This window comes from Macrosteles quadrilineatus, unplaced genomic scaffold (genome assembly GCF_028750875.1).
Source record: "Macrosteles quadrilineatus isolate MER2022 unplaced genomic scaffold, UCM_ALF_1.0 Scaffold_12__1_contigs__length_5162894, whole genome shotgun sequence".
Taxonomy (NCBI): Eukaryota; Metazoa; Arthropoda; class Insecta; order Hemiptera; family Cicadellidae; genus Macrosteles; species Macrosteles quadrilineatus.
This window is the reverse complement of record NW_026542605.1, coordinates 256,009-273,392: the sequence shown is the minus strand read 5'-3', so window position 1 is coordinate 273,392 and position 17,384 is coordinate 256,009. Positions and strand designations below refer to the sequence as shown.

At 34.0% G+C, this 17,384-nt stretch overlaps 1 protein-coding gene across 1 annotated transcript in view; it reads left to right on the top strand.

The window, feature by feature from the left end:
• Nucleotides 1-17,384, top strand: part of LOC129004881 (sushi, von Willebrand factor type A, EGF and pentraxin domain-containing protein 1-like) — a 51,330-nt gene that overhangs the window by 27,029 nt on the left and 6,917 nt on the right. The window contains exons 25-32 of the mRNA XM_054433575.1: nucleotides 160-323; nucleotides 1,931-2,019; nucleotides 11,686-11,795; nucleotides 12,645-12,817; nucleotides 14,040-14,257; nucleotides 15,213-15,420; nucleotides 15,731-15,904; nucleotides 16,523-16,718. Coding sequence (XP_054289550.1) covers nucleotides 160-323; nucleotides 1,931-2,019; nucleotides 11,686-11,795; nucleotides 12,645-12,817; nucleotides 14,040-14,257; nucleotides 15,213-15,420; nucleotides 15,731-15,904; nucleotides 16,523-16,718 — 1,332 coding nt within the window. The remainder of the gene's footprint in view (nucleotides 1-159; nucleotides 324-1,930; nucleotides 2,020-11,685; nucleotides 11,796-12,644; nucleotides 12,818-14,039; nucleotides 14,258-15,212; nucleotides 15,421-15,730; nucleotides 15,905-16,522; nucleotides 16,719-17,384) is intronic.

The following is a 17,384-nucleotide window of genomic DNA, read 5'->3' as shown; positions in this document are numbered from 1 at the left end:
TCCCATTTTGCTGGTCAGCCCAGTTAGTAACAAGTCGCTTGATATCAGTAGAGATGAGATAAGCTTCCTAAAATAGTGATACTAATGATAGTATTTTTTTGCCAGCCATTATACTTTCTTTGCTTCCTTCATAGCAATTATTGATAATTTGATTCCCAGGTGTGAGTGTGAGCTTGGGTTCACCGGAAAGCATTGTGAAGAGGAGATAGACTTTTGTACTCCATCCCCCTGTCAGCACAACAGTTCTTGTGTTGGTAAACCTGGGAGTCAAGACATTCAGTGTGTCTGCAAACCTGGTTTCATCGGGACACATTGCGAGACTTGTAAGTTTTCTCAGGAGTATTGTTAAATGTTTTCATCTATTGTAGATATATTTCTCTTCAGCCACAGGTTGGATTTTAACAGAAACCTGAGTGGGTTAACAGAAATTATTTTTAAGAGATAGAGCTCAGCTGGCTTTCCTGAGAAAATTAGAGTCTAGGGTAGGGACTAATAGATTCACAATGATGACTGGTCACAAAACCTAATAGTCTTCATCACTCATCATGACTCTTCATGTTAAAGGATTATCGACCTTTATAACACCCTTTTTGGCTACAAATTGTCATATTATACTGTGAATAAACACTGTGGAGATGTACTTACTATCATTTATCTACAATGTAATAAATTGGATCTTGCTCCAAAAAAATGCTGCTTGATCCAATATCAACTTGAAACCATCATAAACATGGTGACCAGCTTTTAAGACTTTGGACATTCTTTTAATAATAGCCTTAAAGCTAGGGTACTGTAGCTTACTGGATACTTAAAAAAGAAGTGGAATTAATTAAACCAAGTGTATTATTTAACATTGTGACAAGCTGAAGACTAAATTAGCCATGCAGCAACAACCCTGCACACTTAGGGAATTTATATTTACTTGAACTGTTTTCACTAAAATATTTCCTTAGACAAAACATTTCAGATTTATTCCCTATCTAAGTAACAATAGGTTTAACGAATACTTAGGTTTGCTGCTACATGGGAGGAAAAAATTGAAACTGAAGTGTTCTTTGTTAAATGTGAATTGTTAAATACAAATTACTATGGAAAACGTAATTTGCAAAATTTTATCTATAAACAAACAAACTGCAACAGTTGACCTTTTCTCTGTCACTATTACATATTTTTAATTATCAATTACTTAAGATGGGGACGCCACTATACGCATTACATATATTTCAACCCAAATATCATGAGTGAAGGATGAGTCTAGGATGAGTGGCGCGATCTTGTAGTCTTGTTAGTGGCTAAGTCCGACATATTCTTTAAACACAGCTGTTAATTAATAGCCCAAACAGCTAATGTCAACTATGGGACCTACAGTTTATAGTGGAATCCGAACCACTTTCTTGCCTTGGTATTAACGAATTGGTCTAATTATCAGGATAGTAGACTACTGTGGATAGTTGTAGTACTCACTAGTGCGGACTTTAATCCACACCAGGGAGTATCACATTCTCAATGCATCTCTAATCCTAATCTCTATAAATATCCACAATTTGTGACCTCCTAGTAGCTGGATTACAGGACGACGCCACCGGTCCAGGCATAGGGAATTAAAATGAACAGTTTTGTGTAAATTTCCTCTATAACCTTAAATTGTACAACCACTCTTCAATATATGAATTTAATTGTTTTTAAGCTCTTCACAATGAACAATAATACAAATTTAAATGTTTTTAAAAAATGTCAAAATGTCAAATGTGAAAACCCCATAATTTATCATTCTTATTATACTTATTCAAGTGTCTCCAGCCCTACACATTGTTAATTTGCTAACAAGATGGGTGAAGTACTGAACTTTTTACAAATGTATTGGTAATGCTGTAACTTTAACACTGAAGTAACAATTGTGATTTCTTAAAATGTTTTGTGCTGTTTACAGATGCTCCTTCAAACTATACCCTGACTTTTCCTACTTCAGGTACCACAAATTATGTTAAAGTAAAAGGACCGGCTGGGAATTTGGAAGAGGTAAGACAATTTATTGCTAATATTTTTATTCTGACAATGAAAGTATACATTTTCTACCTCTAAAATAAGTTAACTGCTTCATTAGTGTTTCATAATTGACAAGTACCATAGTATTTTAGGTACATTAGGTAAACCCAAACCTAAAAATCCAAAGTGAGAGCTAGTTTTTGACTCCAAATTGATCAGTACAGTTCCCTTAATGTTCTGTAAATAAACGGTATCAGCATTCTGACACATACTTTCTCCCATAAGTTTGTCAACAACCTTTATCATGTGTAAGCAGTGAGAGTAAATATACGAAATTTGGATCAGTATAATCTTGTTCAGAATTTAAAGGACTACATACAAAATCTTTATCAAAATCGTTTGGGGCAGTTTTGTGAAAATCCGATTTTCCGTTATTTTATGGGGTTTTTTATGGGAAAATAACATAATTTACAATAACTTTTGAACCGTAATTTTTACAGAAATGTGTACCGATGGTAGTTAGTTTTTATTTGAAATAACAAAACAAAATTAATATTATTTAATCATTGGCTAGAAAGATTAAGAAAGAGTGACCAGCAGTTTAGAAGTTTTAGTTTTGTAGGGTTGGTAGTGGTTAGTGATAACTAGGTTCAACTTTGTCAGTTTTAAGTTCACTGGAAATATGGTCATCTAAGTTGTGGTTGCTGTAGAAAATTGTAAGTAGTTTTAATATTGTTTAGTAATAAGATTTTAGCTGATTTATTGTATATAGCTTTGTAGAAATCACTTTTGGAAAAAGATGAAAAGGAATGAATAGTTTTCAAATCAATTTTAATGCATTTCACAAGAAAAGGAAAACAAGTAAAGTTTATACAGACCTGTTGAGTTTTGTTCTAGGAGAAGCACATTTTCACAAGAAGTTGTAAAGATCTTAAATCTACTTTTAATTATTAGAATTTATAGAGAATAGTTTTTATGGGGTTTGTGTGATGTTTTCAGACAGAAATCAACCACTTCTTGGTACTACCACTTCTTGTTCACCTTCTTATGATTGGTCCAGTAGCTTTTTGCACCACTTCTAGTTTGCATGGTATCTGCTAGTGCCTGTTCTGACCATTAAACCAGTGTCTCTGTTTAAAGTAAGATCTTTCCACTATTTTATTGTTTAGTATATTGGAAGTAACAACTGGATATTTAATTTCATTTGGAAAGTGTATTTTAAGAAATTTGACATCCGTAAAATAAATGCATCTTTGGCCTACTTTGTCTTTTAATTTATCTCACTTCTACTACCAGCTTAAATTAAATTCATCCTAAATTAAAGTATACTACCTAATTGGCTACAAGGTTAGGGGTATACAAGTGCGCCACTCTGCTTATGAATCATTTAAAATTAGAAGCTGGTAAAAGTGAGAAATACATAGGCCTACATGATTATTGAGGATTATGCCTATGTTAGAAGAACTACAGCAAATAAATAGAGGCTGAAAATTTTCAACATGTCAAAATACAATTTAAATTATCTAAACAAAGAAGAACTTCTGTACGAGATAAGAATAAGAGGGGAAGAAACGAGTGATAGTGATGTAGACTCTTTAAGAAAAACTTTAAGATCTTGTATTAACCAGAATACCGATTTAACAAATTTAAAAGGTTCATACACTTTATCTGGGGAAATAACTATAATTGGGGAAAAGTGTGAACAAATTGATTCTCTAATTGAACAGTGTAGGGAAAATGTGACTAAACTCAAAATAGCTAAAATCAAGGCTAAACTAGTGCATGTACAAAACCGGACTACTAATCTATTACAATGTAAGCTGGATCCAGATAAGAAAGTTAGTTTAGACAAATTAAATCAGCAAATCTTAAATAGTTTTGAGCAATTTAAAACAATGCATACCTTCTCAGACCAGGAAATGGGGGATTTTGAAGAGGAGCTGAATAACTCTATAGTTGAGCATGAAATAATTGGGGACAAATTAAACCAGTCTAAATCTGTAGTTCCACCAACTGAAAACTTCACTTCATCAACACCTCAAAAAGTAGAAATGGATTGTTTTCAACAAAATGTGCCGGGTCAAGTCATAAATAATCAACCAAACTCATGTACAGTTGTAAATAGTAGCCTAAGTCCTAGTAGCCTTTTTACAAAGTTGTCAAACCCATTGGAAATTTATTTAAAAAAATTTTCCTGTGTGTAATGGTTTAGAAACCAACACATTGTTGCAGTTTTTGAGAAACCTAGTTACTGTCCGAAATGAAACTTCTTTATCTGAGCAAGATTTGTATGAGATTCTACCAATTTATTCTACAGCACCATTAGTGAATAAAATATTAGAATTCAAAAGGGAATCAAAATCAATTGATTTGTTGCATGCTAATATAATCACTACATTTTTGCCAATCACCTTAAGGGAAAAGCTGAAACAAGATTTAATTTTTCGACCTCAAAAACACCTTGAACCTTTGTCTATATATGTGCATGAAATAAAGATAAACCACCAGGTATTAAAGTGTGATTTAACTGAGAGTCAACTTGTTAGTTTTATTAAGAATGGAATACATCCTGATTTGCGCAACAAACTAATATTTGAGAAGAACCCTGAAACATTTTTAGACTTAGATCATCTTTGTATAAGTTTAAATAATGTAACATACAATGATTACCTCAGAAATCAAGGTTTTCCAGTTAGTAATAGTAGTGTTAGCAAGCCTTATCTATCAACTGATGATAAGCCTAGGATGGATAAACCTAACCCAGGAGTTCAACGACCTAAAAGTCACTACTCAAATCGTAACAATGAGAGGCCTGTTTGTTTCAAATGTCAAAGAGTAGGTCATATTGCTCGTAATTGTTACAGACCAGATCCAAAAAACTAGTTAAGCCAGGAAAAACACGTAGCCTAGACTACAAATCTGTTTTTCCGGACGGCAAGAAAGAATTCGGAAATAATAAACCTGTATATAGTTCTCATAGTCCCAATTTTAAGTCTGAACTGAGAAGAGTTGTTAAGGATTTTAATAAAATAAATTCACCTGGATTAAAGAAAGTAAAAGTTAAAACTGTAACACATTTACCCTGTATTTCTGTGGATTTAGGAAACAAATTAAGTGTGGGAGCTTTGTTAGACACTGGAGCTAGTCAAAACTTTATAAGCTTGGATTTATACAACAGATTATTGGGAAATAAATTAATTATGAGTGAAAATACTTGGCAGGGAACCATAGTTGCTGCAAACAATGAACCTTTGAACATAAATAAGCAATGTGAAACTTTGATTAAGATAAAATCATTTACCTGGAAACAAACATTTTTAGTGGTTGAGTTAAAATATTTTGACATGATTTTAGGATACCCTTTTATGTGTGCAAGCAAGTTAAACCTAAATATGGATCGACAAATGGGTTATTTTACATTTAAACCTGAAGATGAAATTAAGTTAATTCCAAGTACAAACCTGAGTGAATTAAGCTTAAGTAGTATTAAAGTAGGAGATGTTGAAATGTGTGAAGAAGCTGAGAAGTTAATTAAGAATTTTCCTACTGTTTTTACGGATAAGATAGGATCAGCACTTGATTTGGAAATTGAGCTTAAAGTGACGGATGATAAACCTGTTAGTATACGCCCTTATTTTTTAAGTCCACCCAAAGTAGAGAAGATGAAAGCTATAATTGATGACTGGATAAAACAAGATGTCGCGGAAGTTTCCACTAGTCCGTATAGCGCCCCTGCATTTTTGACTCAAGATGACAGACTTGTAATTAACTACTCTGAACTCAATAAGAAGTTAATCAATGTAGATTACCCGCTAGGAGATATGCAGAATATGTATCAGCATCTAAAAGGAGCTAGATATTTTACAGTCATAGATTTAAACAAAGCATTTTTACAATGTCCCATAGCTTTAGAATCCAGAGATTTAACATCTTTTAGTACAATTTTTGGTAAATTCCGTATGAAGAGAATTCCGTTTGGATTGAAAATAGGCAGTAGCGTACTATCACATTATTTGGACAAAATATTTAATGACATCAAATTTCAGTATATGATTAACTTTTGTGACGATATAGTTGTATATAGCCCTGATAAGAGAAACCATATTGAGCACGTTACAGAAGTGATTAAGAGATTAGCAAAACACGGACTTACGGTAAATCCACAAAAAGTCAAATTCTTTTGTAAGGAAATAAGTTTTTTAGGACATATTATTAAACAAGATAGCATCACAATAGATCCCGAGCGAACTAACTCATTAATGAAATTTCCTGCTCCAAAAACTGTGAGGCAAGTGCGACAGTTTATAGGAATGTGTGGTTATTGGTCTAGATATATTCCTAAATATGCTGAAATATGTTTACCTCTGTTTGGGCTGAAAAAGAAAGGTGTAAAATTTAAATGGAACGAGGAGTGTCAAAATGCATTTGAAACCTTAAAGAGTAAGATAGCAAATCCGCCTATACTACAAATGGCCGATTTTTCTAAAGAATTTGAATTGCATACCGACGCAAGCGACCTTGCAGCTGCTGGTGTTTTATTGCAAAGAAATGAGGAGGGGAATTTAATGCCTATTGCTTACTATTCGAAGAAATTCACACCTACTGAGATGCGTTATAGCACTTACGAAAAGGAAGCTTATAGTGTAATATTGTGTGTAGAGAAATGGCATCAATTCTTGGAAGTAAGAAGTTTTAAATTAGTTACTGATTGTCAAGGTCTTAGTTTCATGCTCAAATCTCGAAAAAGCCGTGGAAGATTGTCTAGATGGTTTGAAAGGTTGTTTAGTCTTCCATTCACAGTTGAACATGTAAAAGGTTCGGAGAATATAATAGCTGATGCGTTATCACGTATGTTTAGTGGAGAGAAAGAGAGTGAGACGGAAATTCACGAAACTAATCTGTTAAGCAATATCAACAATGAAGTCTATTTTTGTAATGTGTTAAATGAAATACCATTGGATCTTAAGGACATTAAAGTACATCAAGAGAGCGATGAAGAGTGTAAGAAAATCATTGAAAGCATCAAGAATAAGACTAATAATGAAAATTATACCCTGAAAAATGAAGTTTTATTGTTTAAAAAGAAGATTTATTTGCCCAAGAAACTGTTTAGTGTAATATTCGCATTCTATCACAACTCATTAATTGGTGGTCATATGGGAATTTTTAGGACTCAAAGTAAAGTAAATGAAAGTTTTCACCATCCTGAATTAAATGAATTCGTAAAAGGTAAAGTCCGTGAATGTAAGATCTGTCTGATGTCTAAGTCGGAACAACGTAAGTTTGAAGGTCGACTGATATCTGTTCCTGTAACTCAAGCTCTAAACACTGTGTTTATTGACCTAGCTGGACCATTTCCCCGATCAAATAAACTCAATCAGTACATTTTAATTGTGGTCGATGCATTTACCCGTTTTGTATGGTTGTACCCTCTGAAGGATTGCAAGACAAAATTCATCGTAGAAAAATTGAAGATAATTTTTGATAGTTTCTCAGTACCCCGAATACTTGTGTCTGATAATGCCAGTTATTTTACATCCAAGGAATTTAAGAAATTCATGTTCAATAACTATGTGGAACACAGAAAGCTAGATGCGTACAGAGCAAACGGAAATTTGTCGGAACGATATTTGAGGGAGACTAATAATGCTTTACGGAGTTTTTATGGTAATCAACATGATAAATGGGATTCAAATCTGGGACTGATTGCCACAAGTTTGAATACTGCTGTAAATAGTTTGACTAAATCAACTGCTTTTGGTTTAATGTTTGCCCATCCTTGTAACAATGCACTGACAAACTTATGGGATGTTAATGACATTATTTCGGAGAAGTTAACTCCTGATCAAAGGAGGGAAAATTTGGAGAAAGCCATAAATAACGTCAGAAGAAGCATTGCCAGAAATCAAAGAAGGGAGAGATATAGCTATCCTCGGAGAAACCATCCATTTAAGTTGAATATGGAAGTGTACATCAAGACACATTATTTAAGTAATGCAGCGAATAAATTCAGCAAGAAGTTAGCACCTAGATACGTTGGACCTTACGTAATACGCTATTTTCTGAGTGATTCAACAGTACTAGTACAAAATCCTAGCAAGTTAGAAGACGTGAAGAAAATTCATATAATTGATTTAAAGAAGAGTTAAGTAGTGAAGAGGACCAAAAGTAACCAATGTATTGATGGAAGAGGAAATGTGAAAAATGGAATTAAATGGAAGATTACGGAAGACTGAAGCTAAATTGGTCTTTATGAAATGTCTGTAAAGTAGAAGTTAGATTTGTTTAGTTGAAATATTAATTAGTTAAGGGATTTTAGCAAGCTAAGAGGGAATTTGAAATTTTGTAAATTAGTACTGTGGGAGTTGTTTTAGGTTCTTAAGAATTTTTCAAAGTTTTAAAGTGTTTTTAGTAAGAGAGTGTATAATTGTGTATGTATTGGTGAATGTGTGAGTATTTGTGGCAGCAAAAGGTAGTATGAATCTGTATGAATCTAAAATGGAGTCTGAACGTAGTGTATGAGTGGGATTTTTACTAAAGGACGCACAATAACATTTTGATTAATTTTGCACTTGTAAACAGGGAAAATAACACAGAACACAAAACACTTCACACGAAACACACGAGGGAACATAAAAACAGGGAATATAACACACTGGGATAAATAAATTAAGGGAAAACTAAAGAAAAACACAGCACACGCAAACGACATAACTAAACTAAACTGGAGAAGTGAAAGTTATTTGTCTTGTCTGGAGTTGATGTTGGGAGGGGTCAGTGAACTTTGAGCGGATGTGAAGAGTTCAAAAGAGATTTAAATAGGCTTGTTTAAGATCGCTTAAGTAATGGGGGGTTTTAAAGAAAGGTTTTATTTTAAGGTATAAATTTTGTAAATAAGATTGATAATATTTGAATTGTCATAGGAAAATGAAATGGTTCAAAATGAAAAATTGTGTAAATAGAAGTTGTTGTTTTGAGTAGAAGGTTCTGTAAGGTGCTGTAAACGTGTGGAGGCTATTTGAACTAGGAGTTAGTGTTTGTAGAATTTGTTGATAGGTAGCGCTAGTTGAAATGTCAAACGGAGTTAGAGTTTTATTATTTGTTTTAAAAGGTTTGTTTATTTTCTTTTGTAGAGTTGTTGTTTTAAAAGGAAATGTAAATATTAATTTTGAGAAAGAGTGTATAATTTTGTTTATGTAATTTCAAGTTAAGGAGGGGAAATTCTGTACCGATGGTAGTTAGTTTTTATTTGAAATAACAAAACAAAATTAATATTATTTAATCATTGGCTAGAAAGATTAAGAAAGAGTGACCAGCAGTTTAGAAGTTTTAGTTTTGTAGGGTTGGTAGTGGTTAGTGATAACTAGGTTCAACTTTGTCAGTTTTAAGTTCACTGGAAATATGGTCATCTAAGTTGTGGTTGCTGTAGAAAATTGTAAGTAGTTTTAATATTGTTTAGTAATAAGATTTTAGCTGATTTATTGTATATAGCTTTGTAGAAATCACTTTTGGAAAAAGATGAAAAGGAATGAATAGTTTTCAAATCAATTTTAATGCATTTCACAAGAAAAGGAAAACAAGTAAAGTTTATACAGACCTGTTGAGTTTTGTTCTAGGAGAAGCACATTTTCACAAGAAGTTGTAAAGATCTTAAATCTACTTTTAATTATTAGAATTTATAGAGAATAGTTTTTATGGGGTTTGTGTGATGTTTTCAGACAGAAATCAACCACTTCTTGGTACTACCACTTCTTGTTCACCTTCTTATGATTGGTCCAGTAGCTTTTTGCACCACTTCTAGTTTGCATGGTATCTGCTAGTGCCTGTTCTGACCATTAAACCAGTGTCTCTGTTTAAAGTAAGATCTTTCCACTATTTTATTGTTTAGTATATTGGAAGTAACAACTGGATATTTAATTTCATTTGGAAAGTGTATTTTAAGAAATTTGACATCCGTAAAATAAATGCATCTTTGGCCTACTTTGTCTTTTAATTTATCTCACTTCTACTACCAGCTTAAATTAGATTCATCCTAAATTAAAGTATACTACCTAATTGGCTACAAGGTTAGGGGTATAAATGGGATTTGTACCATTTTGTTTAGAATATAAAGGACTATAACATACCAAATTTTTATCAAATTCGTTCGGGCCGTTTTTGGGAAAATCCTATTTTTCCGTTATTTTATGGGGTTTTATGGGAAAATTCCCATTAAAAATTAAATTTTTTTTAATGAAAAAACTATTAAAACTTTAAGGACCATAACATACTATGTTAAATTAAAACCGGATTTTTTTTTAAATCCTATTTTTCGTTATCTTATGGGGTTTTTATGGGAAAACAACATAATTTACCATAACTTTTGAACCGTAATTTTTAGAGAAATGGGATTTGCACCATTTTGTTCAGAATTTAAAGGGCTACAACATACTAAATTTTTATCAAAATCGTTCGGGCCATTTTTGAAAAAATTTGATTTTTCCGGTTTTTTATGGGTTTTTATGGGAAAATCCCCATTAAAAATCCAAATTTCAAAAAAATGAAAAAAACACCTGGAGATACCACAGATTAGAACCTACATACCAAATTTCATCGAAATCGGACCACAGGTGTAGTCCCTAGCTCTGTACACATCCAGACACACAGACACACACACACACACACAGACATCACTTCGAAAACCACTTTTTTGGGTCCAGGGGGACCCAAAAGGAATATATCCACTCAAAACTCAAACTCGAAAATTTTGACGAAAACAATACTTTCTCCATATACTATGGTATAGGGGGAGAAAGTAAAAATATGTTAAATGAGGGCATGGCTGGTCTAGTAGGTGGAATGTGGGACTTCTGGGATGAAATCCCGTTAATTGTCAATAGCTTTTGGTTATGTTATTACAGTGGCCCTCACCTTGTGGTCCTTATTAAGCTCCAGATCCACTCTCTGTATTATATAATTCCCTCCACTTGTTTAAATGTAGCATCTAGTAATTTATTACCTTTTCATTATATATTAAAACTAGTGTCCCTGTTGCTCGAATTCGAGCAATTTCTAAGTATTAGAGGCGTTATTTTAAAAGGAATAACGTTCATAATTTCTGATGACTTTAAAATATTTGACCCAAAGATTATGGAAATATTCAAGATGTCCATAACAGAATATATCAATTTATCCAGGCTCTCTCGCTTTTTTTCATTTTAATATTTACGCCAACCCGAATTCAAATAGTAAATATTTCATTTCAACCAAGTCAGTAAACGTTTGTAGCAAACTGTAAAAGAAGCAAACTTATTGACTGCTTAAAATTAACATATGTTCTTCTTCTCACTTAATTTCTGACAACAGCTGGAGTTGCATAACAGTTTTTGTTTCCCATGTTAATCTTATGGAGAAATACGAAACATTAAAGGGCCCCAGGGCCTCACTCTCTGATTATTTCCCTAAAAAGAAAGTTTCCTGCACAACTTCACGTTACGCTCTTTCCAATGACACCAAAAACATGTCAATCGGTTCAGTAGTTTCGGAGGAGTAATTGTCACAAAAAACATGCTTGCGTATTAAATAAGTATAGATATGGACCAATGGACCTCTTTATCATTTTTAAGTTTTCCTAAAAGGTAATTAATATGAAATACTTATACTTTATATTTTTTAAACAATATTTTAGAGTATATTTGGTTTATCCGTCTGAAATTGCAGGTCAGTGTTTGCCTATGGGTAAGAACTCAGGATCATTTCAACTATGGCACAATACTCTCCTATGCAACCCACGATCACGATAATACATTGACTCTCACTGATTACAATGGGTATGTTATTATTTAAGCTATTTGGCTGGTGAGTCGGTGGCTCAGTCGGTAGCGTCGCGGACTTCGGGCCCAAGGCAGTAGTGTCGTGGGTTCGGATCCTGGTCACTGCCACTAACTTTTATCTGTACGGTTCACCTTTGTACTGTACCGGCTCACCCCTTGCTTTGCTGGATACGTTCCACGCACAGATCTGTAGTCAATGTGGACGGGCAAATGCAAGTTAAAAGGGCCGCCAACCTCTTTTAAAAAATAAAAAATAAAAATAAAAATATTTGCCAGTTCCTTCATGGGTGTCTTTTATTTGAAAACACGATCGGTGGCTCGAGGAATATTTTTCTGAGTATTGAAACATTTGACAAACAATGTTTTTTTGTACATATACTAATACCAAAAGGTATCAAACAAAACCATGTATAATCAATAAAATTGTACATAAAATAAATAAAAACTCTTACTTTTAATTTTTATAAAATATATAGCAAACAAAAACAACAAAAAACATAGGTGACACACAGAGCTGGGCTCCATGCTAAGCAACTCTTCAGGCTTCAACTGATTTATAGGGGTTCTACGGAGGAGGTTTGAGAGAAAAATCATGTTCACTCGGTTCCTCAAAAGAGGCACGTGAGGTACTGTTACTCTTAAAACTGCCGACTAGCGATAACACATATTTTTCTATAAAAACAAACGCGCCCGGAGGAAAACTCTGTGTTGTCACCTATGAAGGGTTAACACTATGTAAATACTTAAGTTTCCATTTCATCTTTAAATCTAACTTCATACATCTTAAGATTTACAATTGGGTTTTGATATTATCAAAGTACATTTCAAAACCACAATTTTCTCCAGTTTGGTGTTGTACATCAATGGTGAGCGGGTAGTCACTGACATCACAGCCAACGACGGCTACTGGCATCACATCTGTGTAGAGTGGACTTCAGCTGATGGTCTATGGAATGTCTACAAGGACGGGACGTTGGAGGATGCAGGAACCGGACTGGCAAACAACAGCTATATACCAGGTAATGTGCACTTGAGACAGTTTCAATACTTTTGATCACAGAAATTCCAAACAAAGTTGTAATTTTTGTGTTTTTAAACTTTTTTCTCATTTTGAAAGGTTTTTTAGTAAGATAACCTTCCAAATCATTGTCTTATTGCTATTTAACGTCAGTCTAAGGATTAGAGAGCAATATTTGATAACCCTATGACAAATGGCATTTGGGTTCAGAATTTCTTCAGATTTTCAGGGGTTTTTCAATGAGGATTAGTTGTATAAGTTTAAAAACTTGATGCTTCAGCATTCTATAAGTGTTATGTTTTTAACTGTTTTTTTTTTTATAACTGTACTATTTCTCTTGTTACAATTGATTGTCAATTATATTGCTCACACATAGCTTTTCATAACATTTCTTTTTAATCGAGAGAGCAACATAATTGAATGGTAACAACCATTGTTTTTTTAGTGTATCATCGGAATTTCTCAATAATTGTAGAATTGTGTGTAATTGTGTGTAATTGTTTTGTGTATGTAGCTATCCCACTTATTGTTATAACTATAAGTGGGATAGCTACATAGTCAATAGTTTCATGTCGAATTGTATCATATTGATAAGTCGTTACATTAGCTAACTGATTGGGAGTCTAACTAGGTGTACCAAACTTGTTTGGTATATCTAACCAGTTCAGCAAAATCGCCAATTGTGGCTGCTAAAGAATTTACAATCGGGCATTTTTCTATTTTCCCTTTTTCCTTTGGATATTACAATTTCAATAATATTGTAAAAAGGTTAAAATACCTGTAACTGCCTCGTGATTCCTCTGTTCCTGTACTGGACTACGTGCGTTTCGATGTATTCACATCATCATCAGGTCACAAACTTGAAGAACTTAAACCATTCTTGAATTGGTCGCGTCAAAGTTTACAAAAAATACACAAAACATTTAAACATTTAAAAAACAGGGACAAAAACTGTAGGCCTACAGACACTTCGGAATAAACAACACAACATGAAATTACAATTTCTCCCAAATAAAAAAAAAAACGATGTCCTTACAATTGGGAATAGCTTTCAGGCTCACATGCGCCAAATTAAGTACAATATTTAAATTGATGTTGTAATCTGTACATTATAAGACCTCTTGTTGGACCCCATGGTGGTTGATTTGTCTAATTGAACTTTTATTATATGTTGATACTTTTGTAAGGGCTAATATCCCATGTAAACACTGTTGAGTGTGTAGGAGGAGGTGTGATGGTATTGGGACAGGACCAGGATCTTGTAGGAGGAGGGTTCAATGCAGCAGAATCATTGGTTGGCCACCTGACAGGGCTACACCTGTGGCGGGGCCGCCTAGGTGGGGACAAGGTGCGCCGCCTAGCCACTCTGTGTCAGGCGCAAGAGGAGGGTGACCTGTACAGCTGGGGACAGTTTCATCAAGGCGTACACGGCCACGTAGAGGTGACTGACTTGTTTGATTGTACGTTCTTTGTGTTTCTTGAGTATGTAACACTGGTATACCTTAAGGTTACTCACAGTTACTTTCAGTGATAATGCTTGGAAAACTTAAAACTGATCTCTCAACCCAACTTATTTATTGGTAACCATTCACTTCTAAAGAAATTAAACAATAACAAAAAGGTTTAGTAGTCTGATAGATATTAATTATGAACTTAAATACAAACTCTGGTAACGTTGAACCCTAACTCCACCAATGGGAATCTGTCTACAAAAGACTGGTGAGTCGGTGGCTCAGTCAGTAGCGTTGCGTACTTCGGGCCCATGGCAGCGATGTCGTGGGTTCGGATCCTGGTCACTGCCACTAAAATATATCAGTACAGTTCACCTTTGTACTGTACCGGCTCACTCCTTGCTTTGCTGTAAACGATCCACGCACGGGCGCTTAGTCTATGTGGACGGGCAAATCCAAGGTTAATAACAATTCTGTCTCCTCCACCTCACCCTAACTTTGAAACGACAGCCGACACCTGATCAGCCGTTATATAAATTAAGCATTTTGTGAACGGACTATAATAAAAGAGTTCTAGGTCGATTCTAGTAAGTTGATATCACATAACAAATTCACAACACGATTAAGGTTTTTGATTTTGGTTAGGATAGCTGGCTACCCTCAATGGAAAAGAGTTCACTCTGACAAAAAATCTTTACTTATGAAAATAAAAATATTTTAATTTAACCGGCTGCATTTTTAATTAAAGGTTTAATAAGCTATAGAAATGTCTGCAAATTGAATGGTAGGCAGCCAGGGAATTCTGGTAATTTATGTGTTTATTGTAAAAACTTTTCTTGTCCCAAAGTAGACAGTTTCCCAATCAAGTAAGCGTGCTATCCTTACCAAAATTTTTTGAACCTTTAATCCATACTTAAAAATGTATAGATCTTTGGCGTGTTCCAGGTCGGTCCGCCGACTTTGTGCCAAGGTTGTGACAAACTGTCTCCTCCACCGTTCACATCAATTGAATTGTCAGATACTGGGGATATCGCCACCTACACTTGTGCTCCTGGCTATTCTTTCAAGTTCTACTTGAGCAAAGAAATCTCAAGAACAGAGAGAAAGTGTTTAGTCAGTGGAGATTGGGAGGGCAAACCTCCTGTTTGTAGCAGTGAGTATAGTGTAATGCATTAACTAGCAATGTTTCTTGTATTTGTAATAGATCTTATAATTGTACCTGTGATGAGAAAGCTGACAAGAGTTGCTTTCATTCTGCATTTGGAAGTTGGAGAAATCACCTTACATAATGCTGCATAGCATACATTTTACACAGAATCAAATACTATTGTCAACAACCTATTGGCCTTAAATTTCTTGGACAAGACTCCAATTTAATACTATATCACTTCCCTTTTCCCATGACACTTCCGAGATCAGCAGCATGGCTCAAGAACTTGTATTCAAATCGGAACATGTTTCAGAAAGGAACTGTGGCTTCCCAGGATACTTCCCAGCTGGTTGGATAATCGGAAGATCCTATTTCTACGAGAGCAAGATAGAATATGTTTGTCAAAATGGATACCGGCTTGTAGGTGATAAGACAAGAACCTGCCAAGCCAATGGGACTTGGAGTGGTGATATTCCATCTTGTCAAGGTATTATTTAATTTGTTAATGTACTAATTCATTAAACTACAATCTTTTTTCATAGGTTTTATCATGGACTTTAAGTCCAAAGATACTACAAGTAGCTAGACTTTAAAGTACTTTAAAGTCCAATCCAATCATGTTGATGTGTGTTTCATGTTCAGTTCAAATCTCCTCAATGTTTTAACCAGGCCAGATTTGGTATGAGTAGCCACATGAGTAACAGGTATGAGTTTTAGGACCCTCATAAAAGGGTCTGAAGTGTGTTAGAACTGTTAGAAGCAATCTGCTGAACATTTTTATAAGTTCTAGTATTATTTGGCTCAACTCCATTTTATTTAACTGATCAGTTTTGAGGTTTAATTTATTTTGTTATGCATGAACTCATCTTTACCTTATAAAACTCAACAATAAAATACACAATCCCCATGGTGAAAAACGCAGTATAACCTCATGCCATTCCCTTCACAATTTATGTTTTTTTCCAAATAAAATTAACCTTTCTTTGGATCAACCCAAAACCCAACATTAATACCACTGTTGTGTGCTCCGTTTTTATCTTATGTCTTCAAAATATATTCTAGAAACATGTATCTAATGGTATTTTTAACTAACTTATCTGTTTAGGAGGAGACTGTCCAGATGTTTTCGTCCCTGATCATGGAATGATGTGGGGAAGTATTGAGGATAGCTTCAGACTGGAGTTTGAGTGCAAATCTGGATATGAACTTCATGGAAGTGAAATAATCACTTGTCTCTCCAACAAAACATGGAATCACGACCCTCCAAAGTGTTTACCAATAACATGCAAATACCAGAACAAGTAATTCTGACTAATTGTATGATTTTACAATAGGTAGTTTTTCTAATACTCTAATTTAAAGAGATTTGGTTTCTTTATAAAAACTATACCTGAAGTAGTTTTACTTTCTCCCCCTAACCCATAGTACTCAAACATTTTCGAGTTTGAGTTTTAAGTATATCCGTTTTGGGCCCCCCTGAACCCAAAAAAGTGGTTTTCGATGTGATGTCTGTTCGTGTGAATGTGTGTGTGCCTGTCTGTATGTGTGGTTGTGTACAGAGCTAAAGACCTAACCTGTAATGCGATTTTGATGAAATTTAGTAGGTATTTAGGCACTAGTTCATGGTATCTCCAGGCGTTTTCTTTTTCATTTTTATTATTTTGATTTTTAATGGCAATTTTTCTATAAAACTTATAAAATAACGGGAAAATCTGAATTTCTTGAAAATGGCCTGAACAATTATTGTTATGAAAATTTAGTATGTTGTAGTCCTTTAAAATTTGAACAAATTTTACAAATCCCATTTTCGTAAAAATTACGATTCAAAAGTTCCCTACAGCTATGACTAGGACTATAACTTATGTTATTTTTCCATAAAAAAACCATAAAATTACAAAATTTTATTTTAGAAAAAAACCGGTTTTGATTAAAGTTAATGTGTTTTGGTCCTTATAATTCTAAACAAA